Below are 20,049 nucleotides of genomic sequence, written 5' to 3' on the forward strand. Positions count from 1 at the left end.
ATTCATTGTTAAGCAAGACTTAACTGTAGTTCTGTTTTTTACTTGATGTTGTAGAGCACGTTTTCCGGAAGAGAGAGTGATACCTTCTATTGCATGCCGTGCCATCCAGCTCCTGAGTAAAATGATCCTTGAGTTTCAGCTCTTGACCATCAGCACTGTTCCCTTTGTCCTGAAACACACAGATCATATCTTAAAAAGATATTATATCATGATACTATATCTTCAAAGGTTCCTTAATCCTTGAATGTCAGTTCCTTATTTTTCCTGTGTTATTGAAAGACTTCTTCCAGTGAGTGCACACAAAAAGTAGCTGGCAGAACAATGGTAGGATCAGGCCTAGAAAATGCCCTCCTATTTACCAACACATGAAAAAATGAATTCAATCTATACTTGCAAACACAAAAACATGTCAGGTTTTGTATTGTTTTTCCTCTTCAGCTTTTTCTCACAAGTTTTAAAATAGCTATAAGCTGTTTGTTCATACTAATGTAGGCCGGTAACCACTCTTTCACCCTCTTCACTATTAAGAGTCTTCTGTGCTTGGTCTTTCTCAGAAGACTTTGTATTCATTCGTGCCTGCAAAAATTCAGTTCCACAGATGTCTGATACTTCTCATAAGACTAACCAGAGAAAATGTCTTATTTTAAATGGGAAAGGATATTGGCCAAAAAAAGATAAGCCATCCAAGTAAAGGAAAGAGCTTGATATACAAAGTAATGTGGTCATTGAGAAGGATATGCAAGTGTGTCTGTGATCCAAAAATCACTCTTTTGGTTGCTGTCTGATCCCATAGGACCTGTCTTGCTGAGGGCTGTGAAGAAGGAGAGGGTTGTTTGGCACTAGAACAGGCTCCACAGAAAAGTGGTCGCAGCACCAAGACTGACAGAGTTCAAGAAGTGTTTGATGACACTCTCAGGCACCTGCTGTGACTCTTGTGGACGGTCTTGTGCAGGACCAGGAGCTGCACTCAATGAGCCTTGTGGGTCCTTTCCAACTCAGCATATTCTCTGATTCTGTGAAATACTCGCGCTTTTGCAGAGTTTTGCCACGTTGACAAAGCTTGGGCGTTGTCATTACTGATGTTCTTATGTCAAATCACCACTGCTCCACACACATCCCTGGAGCCCCTATAACCCACACAAGGCACCAGCAGGGAGGACATTTTGTGGTAAGAAGATACATTAAATTTTTCCCAGTGGCTCTGAGGGATGTGGGAGATGTGATCTGAGTGTTGCCCTCCAACACCATTTACAAGCTATCATCTCACCCAGTGCCTGCTGGAAACAGTCTCATATACCTCAACCAGAGTTCAGAGAATGGCTTTTGAGTGAGGTCTGTCCTGTGTGCTCTACCAAGGCCTGTGGCATTTTCAGCTGTGAAATACTGGTGTCACAAGAAATAGGAAGGGAAGGCATTTGAGTGGCAGCATCGATAAATCAGGGAAGTACTGACTCCACATTCCTCTTTGTGCTTGAAAAGATCATAGCACTCTGATGTGAAGAGGACACGGGGCAAGCAAAGCAAACACAAGATCTCATGGTGCTTGCTCTCATGGACAGGCTAACAGCTCACACAGTCTCCTGTTCATCAATAATGTTCACATTTCACCAGATGAAGTAAAGAGAGTTGTACAGAGGCAGGGACAGACCTCCCTTGGCCAGTCCAGCATGGACCAGGTGCTCCTCCTCCATTGTGGAGAGGCAGGGCACTCCTCCACCATATCTCCTCAAGGATGTACTCTTGCATTTAGAAATTTCTGTGGATGTGTGCAAACTAACAGGGAGCGTCTATGGCTATAATCAATGCTTAGTCCATAGTTCTTCAAATACTGCATAAACAGAGAGGTCAGGATAACAATACTGGGAGAGTTGGGGTTGTTCAACCTGGAGAAGAGAAAGCTCCAGAGAAATCTCATAGCATCCTTGTAGGGCCTAAAGGAGCCTACAAGAAAGATGGAGAGGGACTTTTCACAAGGGCATGTAGTGGTTGGACAAGGGGCAAAAGCCTTAAGCTGAAAGAGAGCAGGTTTAGATTAGACATTAGGAAGAAATTTTTTACTGTGAGGGTGGCGAGACAGTGACAGAGAATGTGAGGGTGGCGGAACAGGTTACTCAGAGAAGCTGTGAACTCCCCATCCCTGGAGCTGTTCAAGGCCAGGTTGGATGGGGCTCTGAACAACCTGGTCTAGTAGAAGTTGTCCCTGCTCATGGCGGGAGGGATTGCAACTAGATAATCTCTAAGGTCCCTTCCAATCCAAACTATTCAGTGAGTCTATATTCTATTATTCTATGATTCTATACACTTATCCCTTTAGCCTGTAGCTTTTCTACAGAAGAATTTCTACTGCCACCAACTTAAAGGAACGTATATTTGTCTCACGCTTTCCATAGCCAGCTTTGGGGATTATGGATTCACCATGTCCTGGTAGCACTGGTTTCAGGTCAGATTGGGAATGAGCACATTTAGTGTCAAACCTTTTTAAGGTGAATTTATTGACTCAGTACGCCATAGTCTACATGAGAACAACTTTTTACCCCTTTTTTTCTCTTTTATCTCTGATGTGTGCATTGTGCATCCTTCAGTCTTTCTTAGTTATTTTTGTTTTTTCTCTGGTCTTCCTTCCCTTTCCTTTTTCTTTTTGTCCTTGCATAACTGACACGTGAGTGTGCATCAGTTTTCTTTGCATTCAGAATCAGTTAGCCGTGGCACAAAATACTAAGGTCGAAGAGCAGAGAAACACAATTATGGTACTTCAATATCCTGCTTTGGAGAGGCTTCAGAACAAACTCTGACATTTAATGAATCAATATACAGTTGCCATGACAACCTTAGTGATCACATTTGACCTTGCCACCATGGAATCCTTCCTTTAAGAAACAGGGAAACAAGAGTGTTTGCTGCATGAACTTTCATACTCCTGATTAAAAACTGAACGCCAAGTTCTGAACAGCCCAGCAGCATCTGTGGTATGATTAGTGTAAGAAAAAAATAATGCATTAAATTGTGGCTCTATGTTTTGAATGTTTCTTTGAGGTCACAGGTATGGGACAAACTGGAATTTTAAGTACTTTGGAATCAGATTCTTCTTATGTAGAACAAGTTGCAGAAAAAAAAACAATCAGAAGATCACATTGTCTTTCTGTCTCTCTGTAAGTCTGTTGTGTTTTATTATAATACCTTGAATCATGTTTTTTGGAGCAGGGATTAGCAATTGTAGTGAATATGCATCATAGCTAATCTTGGGTGATGTGATCTCTTGTGTTGGCAAGAAGCTGAGCTGTTGTCAACTACCTTATTGCTACTTTGCAACAATTAAAATGCACTTTAAAATATGCTAAAAACAAACAATAATGAACAAGAGTTTGAGAGAGTAACAGTACCTGGATTGATCTTGGAGGGTAATCATTGCCTCCACTGACACTTTCAGGCTGAGTACATAAAGGTGTAAGCTATTCAAACAGCATAATGCCTCTTGCCTTGTTGCTTTGTGATATTCACCATATGCAGACAGTGCCATTCCTTCTTGTTTTAATAATGCCTCTCTTGACATATAGCTACTTATTATTTTCTGACTGTTAATTTTTACAGCTTCATTCTCCTACAAACATGCTGTTTGAACTTATGAAACAATAAAACCTTGTATTCACCTAGGGACTCTTTAAAACATCATCTAATAAAAATCTTTAATATGTAGTTCTTGCTCTTTGGGAAGGTTTATGTACAGCATCTTTGTGTTCTGTTCCCCAGTGTGTCTTGGGATGGAACTATGTCGACCCCAATATCAAGCAGTTCAAATTCTTTGGATTTCTTATTCCCTTCGTTTTTAGTTTTTTTCTTTTCTTTTTTTTTTTTTTTTTTTTTTTTTTTTTTATGAAAAGATTGTAAAATCCAGAAAACTGGAGTAGACATCTGGAATGGTTGCCTCTCAGCTGAGGAGAAAAGTTCGTGGTAAGAAACCTACCAGTTTGCTGGGCGATAGCGAATACATGCCACAGCAGAAATGTGTTGATGGATTTTCAAATGACAGGAGCTAGGAGGTGATGGAACCTGTGTAAGTTAATACATGCACATTTCTCTGTGCCCTCTTTTTCTAGATTTACCTTTTGATTGGACTTAATCCAACTAATTTTACATTTTCTCCTTTTGGAAAATTTTCCCTATAATGTGATTACTCTTCAGGTTAAGAAAAACATAAATTTTGGGGAAAATATTTGTTTTCTAATTAAATTTAAGTTTCTGGAAGACTTAAACACTTTTGCAAAAAGTGTTTGTTCCATTAAGAGTAGGGTGCTGAGTGCTGTATGTTGCGTTGGCCTGAGTCAGTAAGATCTACAGCCTCTCTGTTGTCATTTGCATCTTTTTTTTATAAAAGAACTTAATTTGGAAATTTTGAAGATGTAAAAAAAAATTTATGATCTTTTTCAACCCTCATGTATACCCTCATTCTATTAAATTTTCAACTGGTTTCACACAAGTTACATTTCTTTAGATCCCCTTGATACTTAGATAATGGTGTACTTTTTCTAGTGATGTAAAAAGTGATTCTCACATGGACTACTAGAATCACTTTTTACATCACTAGAAAAAGTTCAAAAACTAGTGATGAGTGGTGCAGTAAAAAAAGTTTTCTCTAAAAAATTGGAGAAATCATTTGTAAAAATGATGTGACATTGAAACAAATCTGGCTATTATATACAAGGGTTTTAGGTCTGTTTAAGTTAACTACAAAATTGAATTTTCTGCTTCTTTTACAATTTTTTTCTGCAGGAAGTTCATTTTAGGCTTTAACACTTTCCCACAGTTTTTAGCATTAAATAGTGCCCTGATACTGTTTTATATTATATTGCAGTATTTTATTTTCAAGTCTTCACCTTTTTTTTTTTGACTAAAATAACATACCTGATGTGGCTATATTTACAGTATTTGACCTTTCAAAAGACTGTGCTCTTTCCAAAAATCATTCCAGTTGTCAAGAAAACTATGGCTATAAATCAAGACCTATGCTTTGTGTCAGACTGCTAAGCTCTGTGAGGGCCTAGCAAAGCTGGTTCAGGATGGCACCAAGCTGGTAAGATCCTGTTGGTATGAAGGCTCCTAATATTAATGCATCACTCTGATATCTGATAGGTTTGAGGTGCCCGGGGCAGGAGGGTTACCAGAAAAAACAGGAAAGAAACCAGAAGAATATGAGAAAAGTTTTACTCATTCAGTATTTTTAACATACCCCAAGAAAGAAAAAAATATGTGCAGAAGGCAGCATGAACTTGCACTGTTCTATAAAAATCTGTCAGGATTTTACATCTTTCTTTCAGTTCATATGAGTACACAAAACTGCTTTTATCAAGGTGCTGGAAGGCCTTTATGATAACTCCTCTGCTCCACCCAGCAAGGCTTGCTGCAAAGAAGCTGATGTGGCGAACCATTCCCCAATAGCTGCTATTGGTATTGGCAGAAGGAAACTTTGGCAACATCTGTCATAAGGACTAGAAGGAGCCTTTAAACCTGTTTAGTTTGCAGGACAGGGAGGGACCAAGCATAGGGTGCTTAGGAAAAAGAGTTAGGAAAGTTGGAAGCTAAAGAAGAAATGTTCCTTCCAAGCCATACAACAAGATCGTTTTCCAACACCACCTTCTTTCACATAAGTATTACATTAGTGTGAGACGAGATTTCTCATCCCTCAGGTCCAAAAGTATGGCACAGGTATTGCTCAGTGTCTTTGCATCCAACAGTAGAAATTCACTTTTATGACTGTTACAAAACCTCCCCATGAGCCCAGCCATGACCATGTAGCTACAGAGGTCATGCAGGCTGTCAGACCTTCCTCGCGAACCTAGGTAACAAGGATGCCTCATACCACAATCATGCCTCAGTTTTGCTTTCTATCAGTCAGTATGTAGCCTGCTGCTTTTGCAAGCCCAGTGCACGCACAAGGAGCGGAGCACCATGGGCAGCTGAGCTGTGACAGGGAACAGTTGCTGTTGGTCATGGGGAGGCAGGTTGCCCCAACCACCAAGAGTGGTTACACTCTCTTATTTCCCTGTAGGGAACTGAACTCTCTAGGGCATTGCTTTCTCCTCTCTCTGTCTCTCTTTTTTCCTCTTCCTCCTTCTCCTTCTTCCACTCTTCTCCTTCTCCTTACACAACAGAGTTGTCCATGCCACTCGGACCTGGCGGGACAGTTTGTGTTAGTTGTTGCACAAAGAGAAATTTAGAACTGACTTTGGCCTTGCTTTTCCCAGCTGGATTTTGTTCTTCCTGATAGTTTTAACTTAGCCAAATTTGTTGATGGTCTTTTCTTAATTTTATTAGTGTTAACTGGCAACATACAACTTAATTATGTCTCACACAGGGGCAGGAGAAATATTTCAGACAAGCAGCTATGTTGGACAAAATCATACAGCTTTGAGCTAAATCTATGCTAAATTTGCTCAACTTTTACAATTTGCTCTTTGTTTTACAAGATCCCAATAACAAAAGATGTTTCCTGCAGAGCAACACTGAGAGCTGAAAAGTAGGTTTGAAAAAATGATTGGGAACTTCATAGAATGGTTTGGGTTGGAAGAGACCTTAAAGACCATCTAGTTCCAAACCCCCTGCCATGGTCAGGGATACTTTCCATTAGATCAGGTTGCTCAAGGCCCTATTCAGCCTGGGCTTGAACAGCTCCAGGGATAGAGCATCCACAGCTTCTCTGGACAATCTGTTCCAGTGTCTTGCCACTCTCACAATAAAGAATTCCTTTCTAATATCTGATCTAAACCTACTCTCTTCCAGCTTAAGGCCATTACCCCTTGTCCAACCACTACATGCCCTTGTGAAAAGCCCCTCTCCATCTTTCTTGTAGGTCCCTTTAGGTACTGGAAGGCTGCTATAAGGTCTTCCCAGGGCCTTCTCTTCTCCAGACTGAACAACCCCAACTCTCTCAGCCTGTATTCATAGGAGAGGTGGTTCAGCCCTCTGATTATCTTCATGACACTCCTCTGGACTCAAATATGTCCATCTTTATAAATGTCCCCATATCAGACAAATCTTTGTGCCCAGAGAAGCAGAGCCATGGCTGGAAGACATCCAGATCACAGATCACTCCTCCTACATGGTTTCTCCTCTGCCACCATGATGGTGGTCACTTGGAAGGGTGCTCTTTACATTCCCACCTTCCCAGTTGAGGACAGAAGCTCCCAGACTCCAACATGGTGACAAGAGAATCCCCATGAAAAGCAAGAAACCCCCTTCAGCAGATTATTTTTCTTCTGTTTGAGCAAGTAATTTATATCAGGCTAAAAGGGAATGTTGCAAGGGCTATTTTAGAGAAATAAATCTTATCTGTGGGAAAAATATCAAATAGCATAGAACATACTGTATTTGAAGAAAATGCAGTAATTTGCAATAGCCAACTGAAGTCCAGTATTAGATAGAGCCAAAAAGGAACCAAAAATATTCCCTACAGGTTTCTCATTGATTTTGACTTCATTTAGCAGATAATTTCAATTATTTTAGTCAGACATACAAAATTCAGACTTGCCTATTTCACAGAGAAGAACAGGCCAAACAGTTAAATCAAAAGTGCCATGTTTCCTTCATCTTCCTTTCAATCCTGGGTGTTAAGATCTCCTGTGCAGAGAAGTCCAAGGAAGCCATTTTCAGAGCACAGCAAAGGTTCTCCTTCGTAGGGTATGATCAATGTTGTGCATTCTTGAGTGCCATCTACTGGCTTTTCATTAACTATTTACATACTCAAACAGAAAGTGCACCTGTAATCTCTGGTGCTAAACAGAGTCCCACTACGATGGTCCCTATGTTTCAAAATTCAGAACAAGGAACTGTATCTTAATATGTGCTCTCTTGTAGTAGAATGACAGAAAAAAAAATCCCCAACAATTTTAAACATAAGCCAAGAAATTACATATTTTGAAGTAATTCTCAAATGCAAACCTGTTACCAGGAAATAAAATGTACTCACTACATATTTACTTGCCTCCTGTCATTGGGAAAAAGAAATTTTCTTTAAACCAAAGCTGAATGGCTTTGGTTTTCAAAAAAAAATCCCCCTAAATTTATTTTGGTTCTGTGTGCAATACTTTAGTTTATTCTAGTTTCAGAGATATTAAATAATTTTTGTATTTTAGAGAGGAAAATTGAGATAAACTTTTTAAACCAAGCAGAGATTTTAAAATGAGAAAATAATTCATGAACAAAGAATATTAAAATTAATATTTTTTGCATTTTCAAGATTAAACATATAAATTTTATTTAATTGCCACGAGATATCCTGAAATGTTCCAAAATCCCCAAGTTCAACTTTTTTTTCATCTCTTGGTAGATGAAAGGCATGTGATGTTCATCTGAGAATTTTGGCCCTGCTGTAGATCCCTTACTCTGTTTAGGTTTGTCTCAAGGAAAAAAAAAAGGTTATTTAGTATAACTTTGTGTTTTTAAGACAAAACTCGCACATTCTTCTCCTAGCTGCACAGATGAAGGTCATTGTATCTAATAAGAGCTTGAATCTTTGCTGCTACATCAGTTTTAGCATGATTCATCTAACAAGTGATAAAAATTGTAACTGGGAAATTTTTTTGGTTCTGAAAGTCCAATCTGTGCTCCCAGCTTACTACCGCTACTGAGAAGATGAAGCTATACTTTATTACTAGGCTCGACCTGTCAGAATAATGCTGATTTAGTTTGGAAAGTATTTTCAGGCAAAAACTCCCAGCCAGATTCCAATCACCTCCATTGCATTATGCCACTAGACCTGTCACTTCAGAGACCTGTCTGAAAGCGTGGTGTCATAAATAGAGTGCAAAGCATTGTTATAATAGTCTCTGGTCTGAGGCTGGAGTGAAAATGTGAATGTTGAACCGAAGCTGAAATGAACTCTTTCTGGAATTTCTAAACTGATTGAGTGGGTTGGTGAGAGAAAGGAATAGAAGGGCTATTATAGCCCTTTTTCCCTCGGTTTTCCTGCTACCACTGTCTGACAGTGAATCCCCAGGATGTATAAAGCTATCAGATTCACAGGGGCATAGCAGGACCTGGTTGGTATTGTTACGGGGCCACAGGAGAGAATGGAATGCACCAAAAAATGTATCTCTATTTCCTTAGATGGGGGCATAGTAACTGATGTCTTATAAATTAATGAAAAAGGTGTAATATGATGACCTTTTGAAATCAAAGTCATCCACAATGCAATCAATAGCAAGCTTCCATTTATTCCCCTACTAATAAGTCTTTTTTTGGCGAGTCTGTAGCTGGTAACATAAAGAAAGGATTAAAACAGCAGAAGCTGCACATTATTTTTCTCAAGCCTTATTTCCTCAAAGCCTCTGTGGTTTCCAGCCACATTGTAGAGCTTGCAGTTTCACCTGTCTAGCCTGCGTAAACCAGCCCTGATATCCTTTTGTTTTATGAAGGAAATATTTTTCCATATCTGCTGCTTAATTCCAAATCCTGGCAAAGCAAGGCAAAAGTTCATCCAGCCTTTCAAATCCAATAGTCTTCCCAACATATTGTTTTCTGGGATTCTTCAAAGTTGTTTGTCTAAATATGTCATTTCATTGGTCATTGTTTAATTTTATGATGGTTCCTCTCAACAATCTTTTCTAATTCTAATCATTCTATTCCATAATTATCCCATCATTAGAAACTGGATAAAAGAAAAAACAAACCAAACCAAAACAACCCTAAAATAATTTGGCTTAGAATATTTATGTCAGTTGAAAATGATATTTTAGTTGCTCTTATTCTGATCTACATCTGAAAAGTTCTGTCCCTGGGCAGCTCTGTTCTCAGTGATAGATTATTACTTCTGCTTTTTTGAAAAAATTTTGAGATTCACGTTTTTACAGCTATTCCCATGATAATCATTTTGATTTCTCTTCTTATAAACTGTCAAACATTTCAGCTTTCCTCCTGTTAAATCTTGCTGTTTGGCAGTCTCACACTGAAAACAGTTAAGCTGTTTTGCATGAGCAGCATTGTTCTAGAATAGCTTTAAACATGTATCCATGTTCAGTGAGTGTTTAATGGTTTTTTGTCTTTCTAAGTATTACAATCCTGATTTCGTGATAAGTTACATTTTGCTGATTGAGGAGGAGTCATTCTGTGGTAGTACACCTAAAAAGCAGACATCTAGCTACCGACATTTCAAGCAGCACTCTTCAAAGGCAGCTATGTTATCCTTTTGAGGCAGTAGCTGGCAGTTTGCATTACTTAGGTAGCTCTTCTTTCATCACAGTTGTTGTTCTGTCCTTTAAGCTGCTCACTTATGTGTCCTATGACCTTATGAGTTGGCAGCAGTTAGTATGAATGGGAAGAAGACCCAAGCATTAAATCCCCCTTGAGAACCAGCCCTTCATACCTTGCACCTCTGCTCACTGGCACACTGATTGCATAGCAATTAATCTTGAAGTCTGATTAAGCCAGTGAACACTGCAATTCAACACATTTGCCACCTTACCATACTAATTAGGGAAGAAAACCCAGTGTTCCACACATCATGCTGGGTTATTCTCCTTATCAAATCCATAGTGTGTATTGTCGCCTCTCCTTTTTTATGGTGAATTTCACCAGCACTTAGTTAAGCCATGACTGCTGTGCTAGTCATGGACTAACTTACAGTGTTCCTAGACAAGGCCCAATCAATTTCTTTCCTACCAAGTGAGAGTGGTCTTATCAATAATATAAATATCATTATGAAATCAATTCTAGAAGAAAATATCATTCCTTCTGTAGCTCAAATGTAAACAATATTTCTCCATTATGATGCCAGTACTCTACCACTAGAAAGCTCACAGGCGTCAGTGATTAGTTGGACAGAAGACTTAATTAAATCAGACATGTTCTTAACTTGACCCACAGAGATGTTAGCAAACAGCAAAAGCTTCAACAATTCTCTAAAATGCCCAAATAACCTCCCAAATGTAAGATGACAATGTTCATGTTGAAGGTTTTTGCTAATATCTTGAGTTTTACTGTTTAAGCCACTAGGTAAAGCAAAGAGGCTTGGGGGCAGATCTGTTTCAGTCTGTTTCCTGTGTTTAGCAAGCGGATTGATTTCCTCCTACTGAAATTCTGACTTAAGGACTATCAGTACTTCTGCATCTTGGAACATTAAACAATGCTGCTCATTTTCAGCTCCCTTTCTATGTGTGACTCAAATGTTTTCCTGAAATGTAGCTGATTTCCTCTCTCACCATGGCATAAGGCAACACCAGATTGCAGAGGATGCCACAGGGTGGTCATCTCAAGGCAGCCTTCCAGATGGAAAGAGACAGTGATCTGGAGAGGTGACTGACGTCTTCATTGCTTAGCTAAACATTCACCTGTCCTCAGCAGTGGGTAAGTTACAAATGTGAGATTTACAAGAGTAAAACAAATATTTTACCCTCAAACCCAATAAAAAACCAATTAGAAAAATTTTTCACTACCCCAATTACAGAATTTATAAACCCTATTTCACCTAAATATGATATTATTGTCTGGAAAAGCAGTGAGAAGTGCCAGCAACACTGAAGGGCAAGACTCTAACCTAAGATATATATATTTCTGCCCTGCTCCATTCCTCCCCTGTGCCATTTCTCCCAAACAAATGGGAGGACTGGAACATAAATATTAATAATTTTCAGAGAATTAAGTGCAGTCAATCAACAGAGTATAAAAACCGTAACAATAAAAAAATGTTGATAATTAAATAATGGATAAATTCAAATAAAGCCAAATCTGCTCATAGATATTCTGTGAGAAAAATCTGCCTAAACTATCCATGCTAAATATTTATTGTACATTACATGTCTGCCATTAGATTGCTATGAAAAAGTACTATGGTATGGTCTGTGATCAACCTAAACTGCCAGTGACATTTTAGATACTGTAGGGTACCCTTTCTCCAGAAACTGGTGTAAAAAAGACACAGATCCCTTGTAGGTACCATATCTGCAAATCCCATATGGATGTCTCAGACACTCGGGAGGTTATGAGGAACATTAGACGCCTTTGTTAAGACCTCTGAAAGAAATGTCAGATACCCCATTTGGCCTCTAGTCTTCTACCCTGCAGGACATCACTGTGCCTAAATCTTTTGCCGCATCTGCCATATGGATGTCCTGGAGAGCTGTATGGCGTCACAGATGCATCCTAAGCCCCTCATCAACTCAGTGGAGCACAAGAAAGAATTCAGCTGATCAATCAGGGTCCTAAAGGAAGAAAAACCTTGCTCTGAGCTCCAGACATATTGTCTTAGACTTTTTTTTTTTTTGTACATTGAATGGAGATTTTTCTAGTGTTTCCTTGCTACAAGAGAACATAGCATACAGGCAGAAGTAACAATGGACAGAAGTTTGCTGTGAAATTTAAAAGTAATGTTTTAATTATCTAAACTTTTGAAATTGATAACATGATTTTTTTAGCATTATTTCAATTTGAATATTATGCCATTTCTCTCACGTTAGTCCTGCCAGTCTAGTGTCATTTATCTTACTACCACCTTAAAAGCCCATTTCAAAGATGTTGTTTTTATAAAGTCACAAAGCAGCTATTAGAAGTGATTGTGAGACTTGTGTAAGGGAACAAAGGTTACTATGTGAAAATACATACTTGTGAAATTTTTGTCAAAGCATCCCTGAATGGGTCAGCTGATGAATTACTCTTTTCACATTGTAAATGTCACTATGGTTTGTTTTCAGAGTAAACTGTCCTTTCTGCCTTATGGTATTCATGATGGCCAAGCCTTAGTGGTGCTCTGCAATTTCTATTTCCAGTTTTGTACTCAGGCAGCAGCTCTAAGACAGGAACATATCTGAATTGCTGTTATGAGCGACAGTGCAAGGATGTCAAATTGCTATTACAGTGGCCGACTCAACCAGAATGGAATTCCTCATGACACAAAGTCCTTGATGCATAATAAATTAGCCATATGAAAGACCATTTCCAAATATTATACTGCTTATATCTCCTATAACATACCTCGTGAAAATCACATTAATCCAACCATAGCAGAGTTTGGAATACCCTCAGTAAATTGCAATAATGTAGCAAGAGTATGAGTCCTTCTAAATTTGATTCATTACCGCATTACGGTAAAATTGCCATTACCTAAAAGCAAAATCTTTTTTGTAATAAAATTTTAAACTTACTTTTTATTTTGAATATTTTACCTAGTCATCTTGTATTGTATATTAAGCTTTTTTTTTTTCAATTTTTTTGCTGGTGTTTTTATCCCCAAAGTATTTCTGTTTCTGAAGCCACTAAGAATTATTCTGGAGTTATGATAATGACTAAGTATTTTTAATTAGTGTAATTTAATTTAGCAATTAGAGCCCTATCTTGTCGTAGAACAAAGATACTGTTTTAATATTTCCCTAAAACTGCCATCATTTCTGTCACATTATGTACTTGCCTGCTGTTCAAATAATGGACTCTCTTTTCTCCTTTCCCTTCACTATCTGGAGAGTAGCTCCACTTGTTCTAGTAGTTTTAGGTTAATTTTTTTAGTATTTGATCCTTGTTTGCACTGTAAGAAGGTGAAGAAATCTGAAGAGAAATTTGCAAATTATTGTCATGGGAGTGCAATTCAATGGTCCTTGTGCTCTTAGATTACCCACTTAATCTGTGCATATCAGAAAATAATACTCAAAATAGAACACAGCTGGTTGTGCAAGATGCTGGCACAAAAGCGAGTGGGTGTAAACTACCCATGAATAAATGTGTGGATGTTACAGGAAGACTTTACAGCAAGGCTTCAAATACAGAGATTTGTATTTGAAAATACAAAATAGTTCATGAACTATCACCCACCACTGCGACATGGGATTTGCTTTAACAGAGGGCTGTTCCTCTGCAGAAGCAATAGCCTGATTTCTCTAAGTTTTCAGGTTTCAACAGCATTCTTATCAAGTGTCTGGACACCTGCCACTTATACCTAACATGTTAACATTTAACCTACAGCAATACTAAATAGCTAACACAGTCAGAACGACTTCTTGGAAATGAAAAACACATGCCTTCAAATTAATGACTTGGGGCACTTAATAGCTCTGTGCACCCAATGGCTTCACTTCCAGAGTGCTAGTGAGCCACAGATAATGTACCAAATCCTTGTAACATCCTTCCCCTCCCCCAGTATTAAATAAGGAAGAAAATGTAGCCATTCCAAGAACAAATATAGTTTACTGAAGTCCATTGAGTTTTGTGCAGGAGTTAAATAAGAACAGGTTAGATTCTCTTTACAAAGGAGGAAAAAGTATTTCCAGCAGTATTGTATCAGGACAGAGTTAGCAATAGTAGTATCACATTAAAAGGGGTGTTTTCAAGGCATTTGAAAATTGTGAGTTTTCTGTCATGGACTTACATCTTATACAATTAATCAGAGAATAAACCAGACTGAAGGAGAGTTTAAGCAAGAAATGAACTTTTACAAAGGAAATTAATTTAATTTTGCTACAAGGATATTTATTTGATTGTTCATTTTAAGTTTTTTGCATGGCTCAGGAATCTGTTCAGCTAAATCCTTTTTGTCCTAGCCTTAGTTTACCCAGACTTATCTCAGTGCATCCTCTCTTAAGATTTAAATATTTGTTTGTTCAAGTTGCTGTACTGAAATATCTCCCCTTCACCCTACTGGTTGTAGGGTAGAATCTTGCAGTTCTAGGCATCAATCAGCCACTCAACCCTCACTATCATGCAGACAGAGCCGTGCTTATGGGTGACTGAAGTAAAGTCAGTTACCATCTGGTTTCAACTCAATACAGGGGTAAAAAAACAAGTAATAACAGCAGGAGTAGGCAATATCTGGAAAAAGTGATAACCTCCAATCTTCACTTACTTGATACCTAAAATTGCCAATATGGTACTCAGTGCATTTTCTTAAACCTCAGCCTTACTCCCATGGTACTCTCTCTTCTGATTAGAAATGCTTCAGGTTGTGTGTTTGCAGGATAAATATACTGCCATAGAATCATGGAATTGTTTAGGCTGGAAAAGCCTTTTAAGGTCGAGTCCAACTGTTAACCCAGCACTGCCACGTTCACCACTGAACACTGTCCCTAAATGCCATGTCCACACATTTCTTGAACACTTCCAGGGATGGTGATTTCACCGCTTTCCTGGTCAGCCAGTTCCCATGACTGACAACCCTTTCAGTGAAGAAATTTTGTCTCATATCCAATCTAAACCTCACCTGGCACAAGTTGAGGCCATTTCCTCTCATCCTTTCACTTGTTACTTGGGAGAAGTAACTCCTACCTCTCTACAACCTCCTTTCAGGTAGTCATAGAGAGCAATAAGGTCTCCCTCGAGCCTCCTTTTTTCCAGGCTAAACAACCCCATTTCCCTCAGCTGCTCCTCATAAGACTTTTGCTCCAGACCCTTCACCAGCTTCGTTACCCTTCTCTGGACATGCTACAGCACCTCAGTGCCCTGTAGTGAAGTGCCCAAAACTCAATACAGGGTTTGAGGTGCAGCCTCACCAGAGCCTGGCACAGGCTTTGTCGTTTGACAAAGCTTCTCTTTTGGAAATAGTACCATGGGAATCCAAATACAGGAATCCATACTGCTCCACAGTACAGCATTGCTGTGACCAGCCCCTTCCCTTTCACGCTCTCTTGACTATACCTTGCCAAAGCAGCTGGAAAATAAGTGGCCCATACAGAAGAGTCCACCCTGGTCTGTCATCCCAGTACAGGTGCATTAGGGTCTGATATGCTTCTCTTTTCACTCGTTATATTTAGTAGCACTCCATTGCCATAAATGTAGTTATTATTCTAATTTTAATAGTCTCTTTAGTATGTGCTGATGAGTATTCTCTGAAAATGAGAGCTCTCATTGTTTCTGCTTCAAGGTGAGATATAGGAGAATGGAGAATTGAAGTGACTTGCCTGTAACTGACAGCCTGTGAATGATGCAATAAAGCTTTATGAAGTTATGAATATGTGGAGAAGGTGGATTACACACCTAATTCATGATTTCTTACTGACTACAGGAAATGGAAGGTATCAAGTGAGATAAGCAGATGGCAAGTTTAAAACCAGTGATATAGACACCAGGCAAAATTTCTTGATATAGACACCAGGCAAAATTTCGGCAGCACAGCAGGGTTTTTTTTTTGGTTTGTGTAAAACTTACCTGACCAAACCAGACACTAGTCAAAACTATGGAAGTGACAATCCATCCTGGAGGATCCTGAACTTCAAATTGCTGAAGGCTACAAGAGAATGTCAGAAAAGACCTTTGCATGCTCCTAGGCATCCACTGTTGACCAGGCTCTGAATAAGACATTTATCTACTTCAAACCTTTGCTCTGGCCCAGTTCACATCCCATAGCTATACAGCATATCCAAAAAATCTGTGCCAGACCTGTGAATAAATCCTTAGCTGTCCAGAATATGATAAGCTGAATAAATATTCCTGACCTAAATGACAGAAGGTAGAATAAGAAAATAAAACTGTCAAGAAAAGTCAATTTAAAAAGTAATGCTGACATGGTGAAATGAATAAACGTTAGTCTTCAGTGTTGCAGGCAGTTTGCTTCCTGCTCTACTCAGTGCTTCTTGTACATCCTAGGCACATAGCTTATCAGATTTCCTGTTTCATTATTAACTGTGAGAGTCCCTTTCCCTTGTCATAAAGGATGATAGCACGATATCATGTAAGTGTTTCAGAGTTCTCCGGAAAGAAGAGAGGCCTTTAAACCCCAAGGACAAAACTATTAAAATAAAAATATTCAAATGAATTAAGTAAGTATGAATAAAAAAAAAAGACGGGAATGGGGCCTTTAGAAGCATTAGCTTTAACAAAAAAAAAAAAATCAGAAGTCATCTCAGTCTAGGTATTATTTTTGTATGGCATATACCTGAGATTATTGTTGAAAAGTGTCTTTCACTCTTCCAACCCATTAAGTGCTACAGCTTATATTTCCTATTGGTATATAAAAGCGTCAGAGAACTAAGAAGGTATTTTAAAATGACATGCATTGACTCGTATATTGGTACTAAGATTTTTTTCTATACTGCCTGCAAGAAAAAATCACAGAACTATGGTGTTTCCATAGCAACTGCATTTTAATAAGGTGAAATTTCCCGTTTGATAGCGCTGAACAACTAATAATGTCAGTTCCCAATGTTGCAGAAGCTCAGATGTCAGGAAGGGTCAGCATAAAGTACAGGGCTAAAATTGATTCTTTGCAACATTCATCTTTATTGCTAGCATAATTTCAGGAAAAGCCAATAAAAGATATGATTAAAACAGTAATCTTATTTTCACACACTTCTCATATGATACTCTCATATCATAAAGCAGCAATATTTGAAATACATCAATTTAAAGCTTATTCGTATGCCTCCATAAGAAACTGCTCTTACTGCTAGACCACTTTTCACCTTTGAGCTTTTACTATATAATACTTCATGCAAGAGTTCTGAGAATAATTTCCTGGTAATAGGTGTAAAAGCTCAAAGCTCATACACTGGCCGTCGGTGTATGCTGATGTTTGTCAGTCAGAACATAAAAACTCATTAGCAATTTTGCTGTAAAATCACAGTTCCCTTAAGGTCAAGAACTGAATTCAAGTGAGATTTCTTTTTAAGAACCCAGAAGAAATCACAAATTGGGATCTGGCCTTTAAAGTCAGTGGAAGGTCTTTCAAAGGCTAGACAGGTCTTTGGTTTTCTTTTCAGTCTCTGTCTCTGTGGTCTAAGTGAGTCTTTCTGGAGGGTTCCAGTGGTTTTAGGCTGGAGAGACTTGGTAAAAGGTAAAGCTAAAGAACAAATTTATCCCTGTGACAAGAAACCTCTTTCCTAGGTTAAAAGTGCAGTGGATGGCCAGTGTAAAGCAACGATTCATCTCCAACATGGTACTCACTCTCAAAAAATGTGATGCTAGGATTACTTAGGGTTGCAGTATGAAGCTGCTCTCTGAAACCCCTCCCTTCAAATATAATAAAAATTAAGATTAAAAATGAAAATAAAAAGAAAAAAGGACTGTTCTGTTCAACCACATCAAGAAGATGCTTCTCAAAATGAAGTTAGTAATTAAATCACTTATTTCCAGAAATTAGGTTTTAAATAAAATATCAAAAGTGTTTACAATAAAATCAGAGTTGACAGAATAGGATTTTTTTCTGAAATTTCTGTTTAAGAGATACTTTTTCCCTGTGTTTCATCATGAACCATATAGCTCCAGCTATGTTAGTGTGTAAAAGAATGGTCTATGCACATACTGTAGAATTACCTAAAAAAGGATGGACATAGTCAAGTTCCCTATTGAGATTGACTGGGTTTATATTCCAAACTGTGCTTGGGATTGTTGGGATCCACTGGTCAGCTTGGGGCAAATCTGTGTCAGGGACCATTCCTCTGACTACACTAAGTAGACAATGGATGTCCTTCCCTGGAAGCACTGTTTCAGTGAAAACGAGTGGCCAAACATCTGTATATATTGTTTCATTAGTGATTCCTGCTATGGTCTGAAAAACATATAAATCTCCTTATAAACTGTGAAAGAACAAAATATATCCTAGTATCTTGTAGAGTATGTTTAGGACCTACTGAATGCAATTACTTGTGTAGTATTTTTCTAAATTTAACTCAGATTTCATTCCAATCACAATCTAACTCAGCCAGAGTTGAGAGTTTTTGAAAATTTCACCACCTGAAAGTTGGTACAGTACAAAATCTCTGTAAATTAACTTTTATGTATATGTCTCTTAATAACAGATAATTATAGCCCTCTGTATTCAAATCTCTGATTTAAAACCTTAATGCAAATTAAAGAATGTTTATATTTTACATAGATAATATGCTAGTATATGAAAATTAAGCTGTCTCAAAATATAACCTACATAACCCTACAGTAATTTCATCTACTATTTCATTAACTACATTTCCTATCTACACAGTGACTATTAGCCATATTACACACAATTAATAAAAGTTATCCAAAGCCATGAATATGAGAAATTATGACAGCACAAAGTTATAAAAACATGTAAACTGAAGTATTAACATCTTGAATAATTAATTTGATTTATTTCAAATTAGGTTGTTTTGCATGCAGAGACTCAGATGCCATCAATTCAGTAGGACTATACATGGTTTAAGTTATGAATTTGGACCCAGAATTTCACAGGAATGTTGATTTCAGAGTGCTTACCTTTGTGGAACATCTGTGTTCTGCAGTGGGGTAAGAGGGTGACAGAAGATGTTGGAGATCACACTGTGGTGTGGATGAAGGTCCAGCATAAGCCATATTTAACTAAGACATCTTGACATTGGCTCTAAACCAGCCTCAAACTTCAATCCTCTTTCTAGTTGAGCTTCTTCTAAAAGACATGGTGAGCAGGACACCCTTGTCTCCATGGTGGTGGTTATGGAAGGTGCCAGAATGATGGAGCTGGAGACACTGATCCTGTGTCCATGTATAGGTACTAGTGCAGTTGAGGATCTTAAAGTGACACTTAAGTATTCACAAACAGTCTTAAATGGACAGCCAGTCTTCTGAGATGTCTGGAAGCCCCTGAACTCCTCTTAATGTGCTGACAACCTGTTGCCCACCTCTGTAACGTTTTCGCCAGGCAGCCACTAACCACTGGGAACTGCAGCGAGAATACTGATGCCTTTGTATTTTTAGGATTTTTAGCTTTTGTAGATTTTAATGTAGCTGTGTAGTAAATATGAATTTTTAGTATAGCTGTGTAGTTTCTCACACTTTAGAATAGCAGTTGACACTTATCAAACTATATTCTCATGCTCCATATCAAATTTTCTAAATTCTTTAGGCTTGTTTAGATTCTTTTTCAAGGAAGGTCTCTAGCAAACATATCCTGTTTAAGAACATAGGCACCCCAGACCAGAACAACAAGATATCTTATACCCAAAGCAACCTTGAAGGCCCAGAACCTTAAAGAAGCTCCAGAGATAACGTGTGCCGGAAGGAGGAGGAGGAAGGTAAGGAAGAAAGGGGTCTTGAGACTTCTGACTGTTTTCCCATGAGGCATGCCAGGAGGCAATTCCGGGGAGGATCAGGGGTGTGGATAGTTCTCAGATTGGATGGATAGTACCATAA

General features: G+C 38.4%; 1 protein-coding gene across 2 annotated transcripts in view; it reads right to left on the reverse strand.

Moving 5' to 3' along the window:
- Nucleotides 1–20,049, reverse strand: part of STMN2 (stathmin 2) — a 285,259-nt gene that overhangs the window by 176,596 nt on the left and 88,614 nt on the right. The window contains exon 2 of one of the 2 annotated variants that reach the window (XM_039385305.1): nucleotides 84–169. The exons of the other annotated variant lie outside the window; for it this stretch is intronic. Coding sequence (XP_039241239.1) covers nucleotides 84–169 — 86 coding nt within the window. The remainder of the gene's footprint in view (nucleotides 1–83; nucleotides 170–20,049) is intronic. 2 annotated transcript variants of the gene reach the window in all.

Source organism: Pipra filicauda, unplaced genomic scaffold (genome assembly GCF_003945595.2).
Source record: "Pipra filicauda isolate LSUMZ 115617 unplaced genomic scaffold, ASM394559v2 scaffold400_size1120237_pilon, whole genome shotgun sequence".
Lineage (NCBI taxonomy): Eukaryota > Metazoa > Chordata > Aves > Passeriformes > Pipridae > Pipra > Pipra filicauda.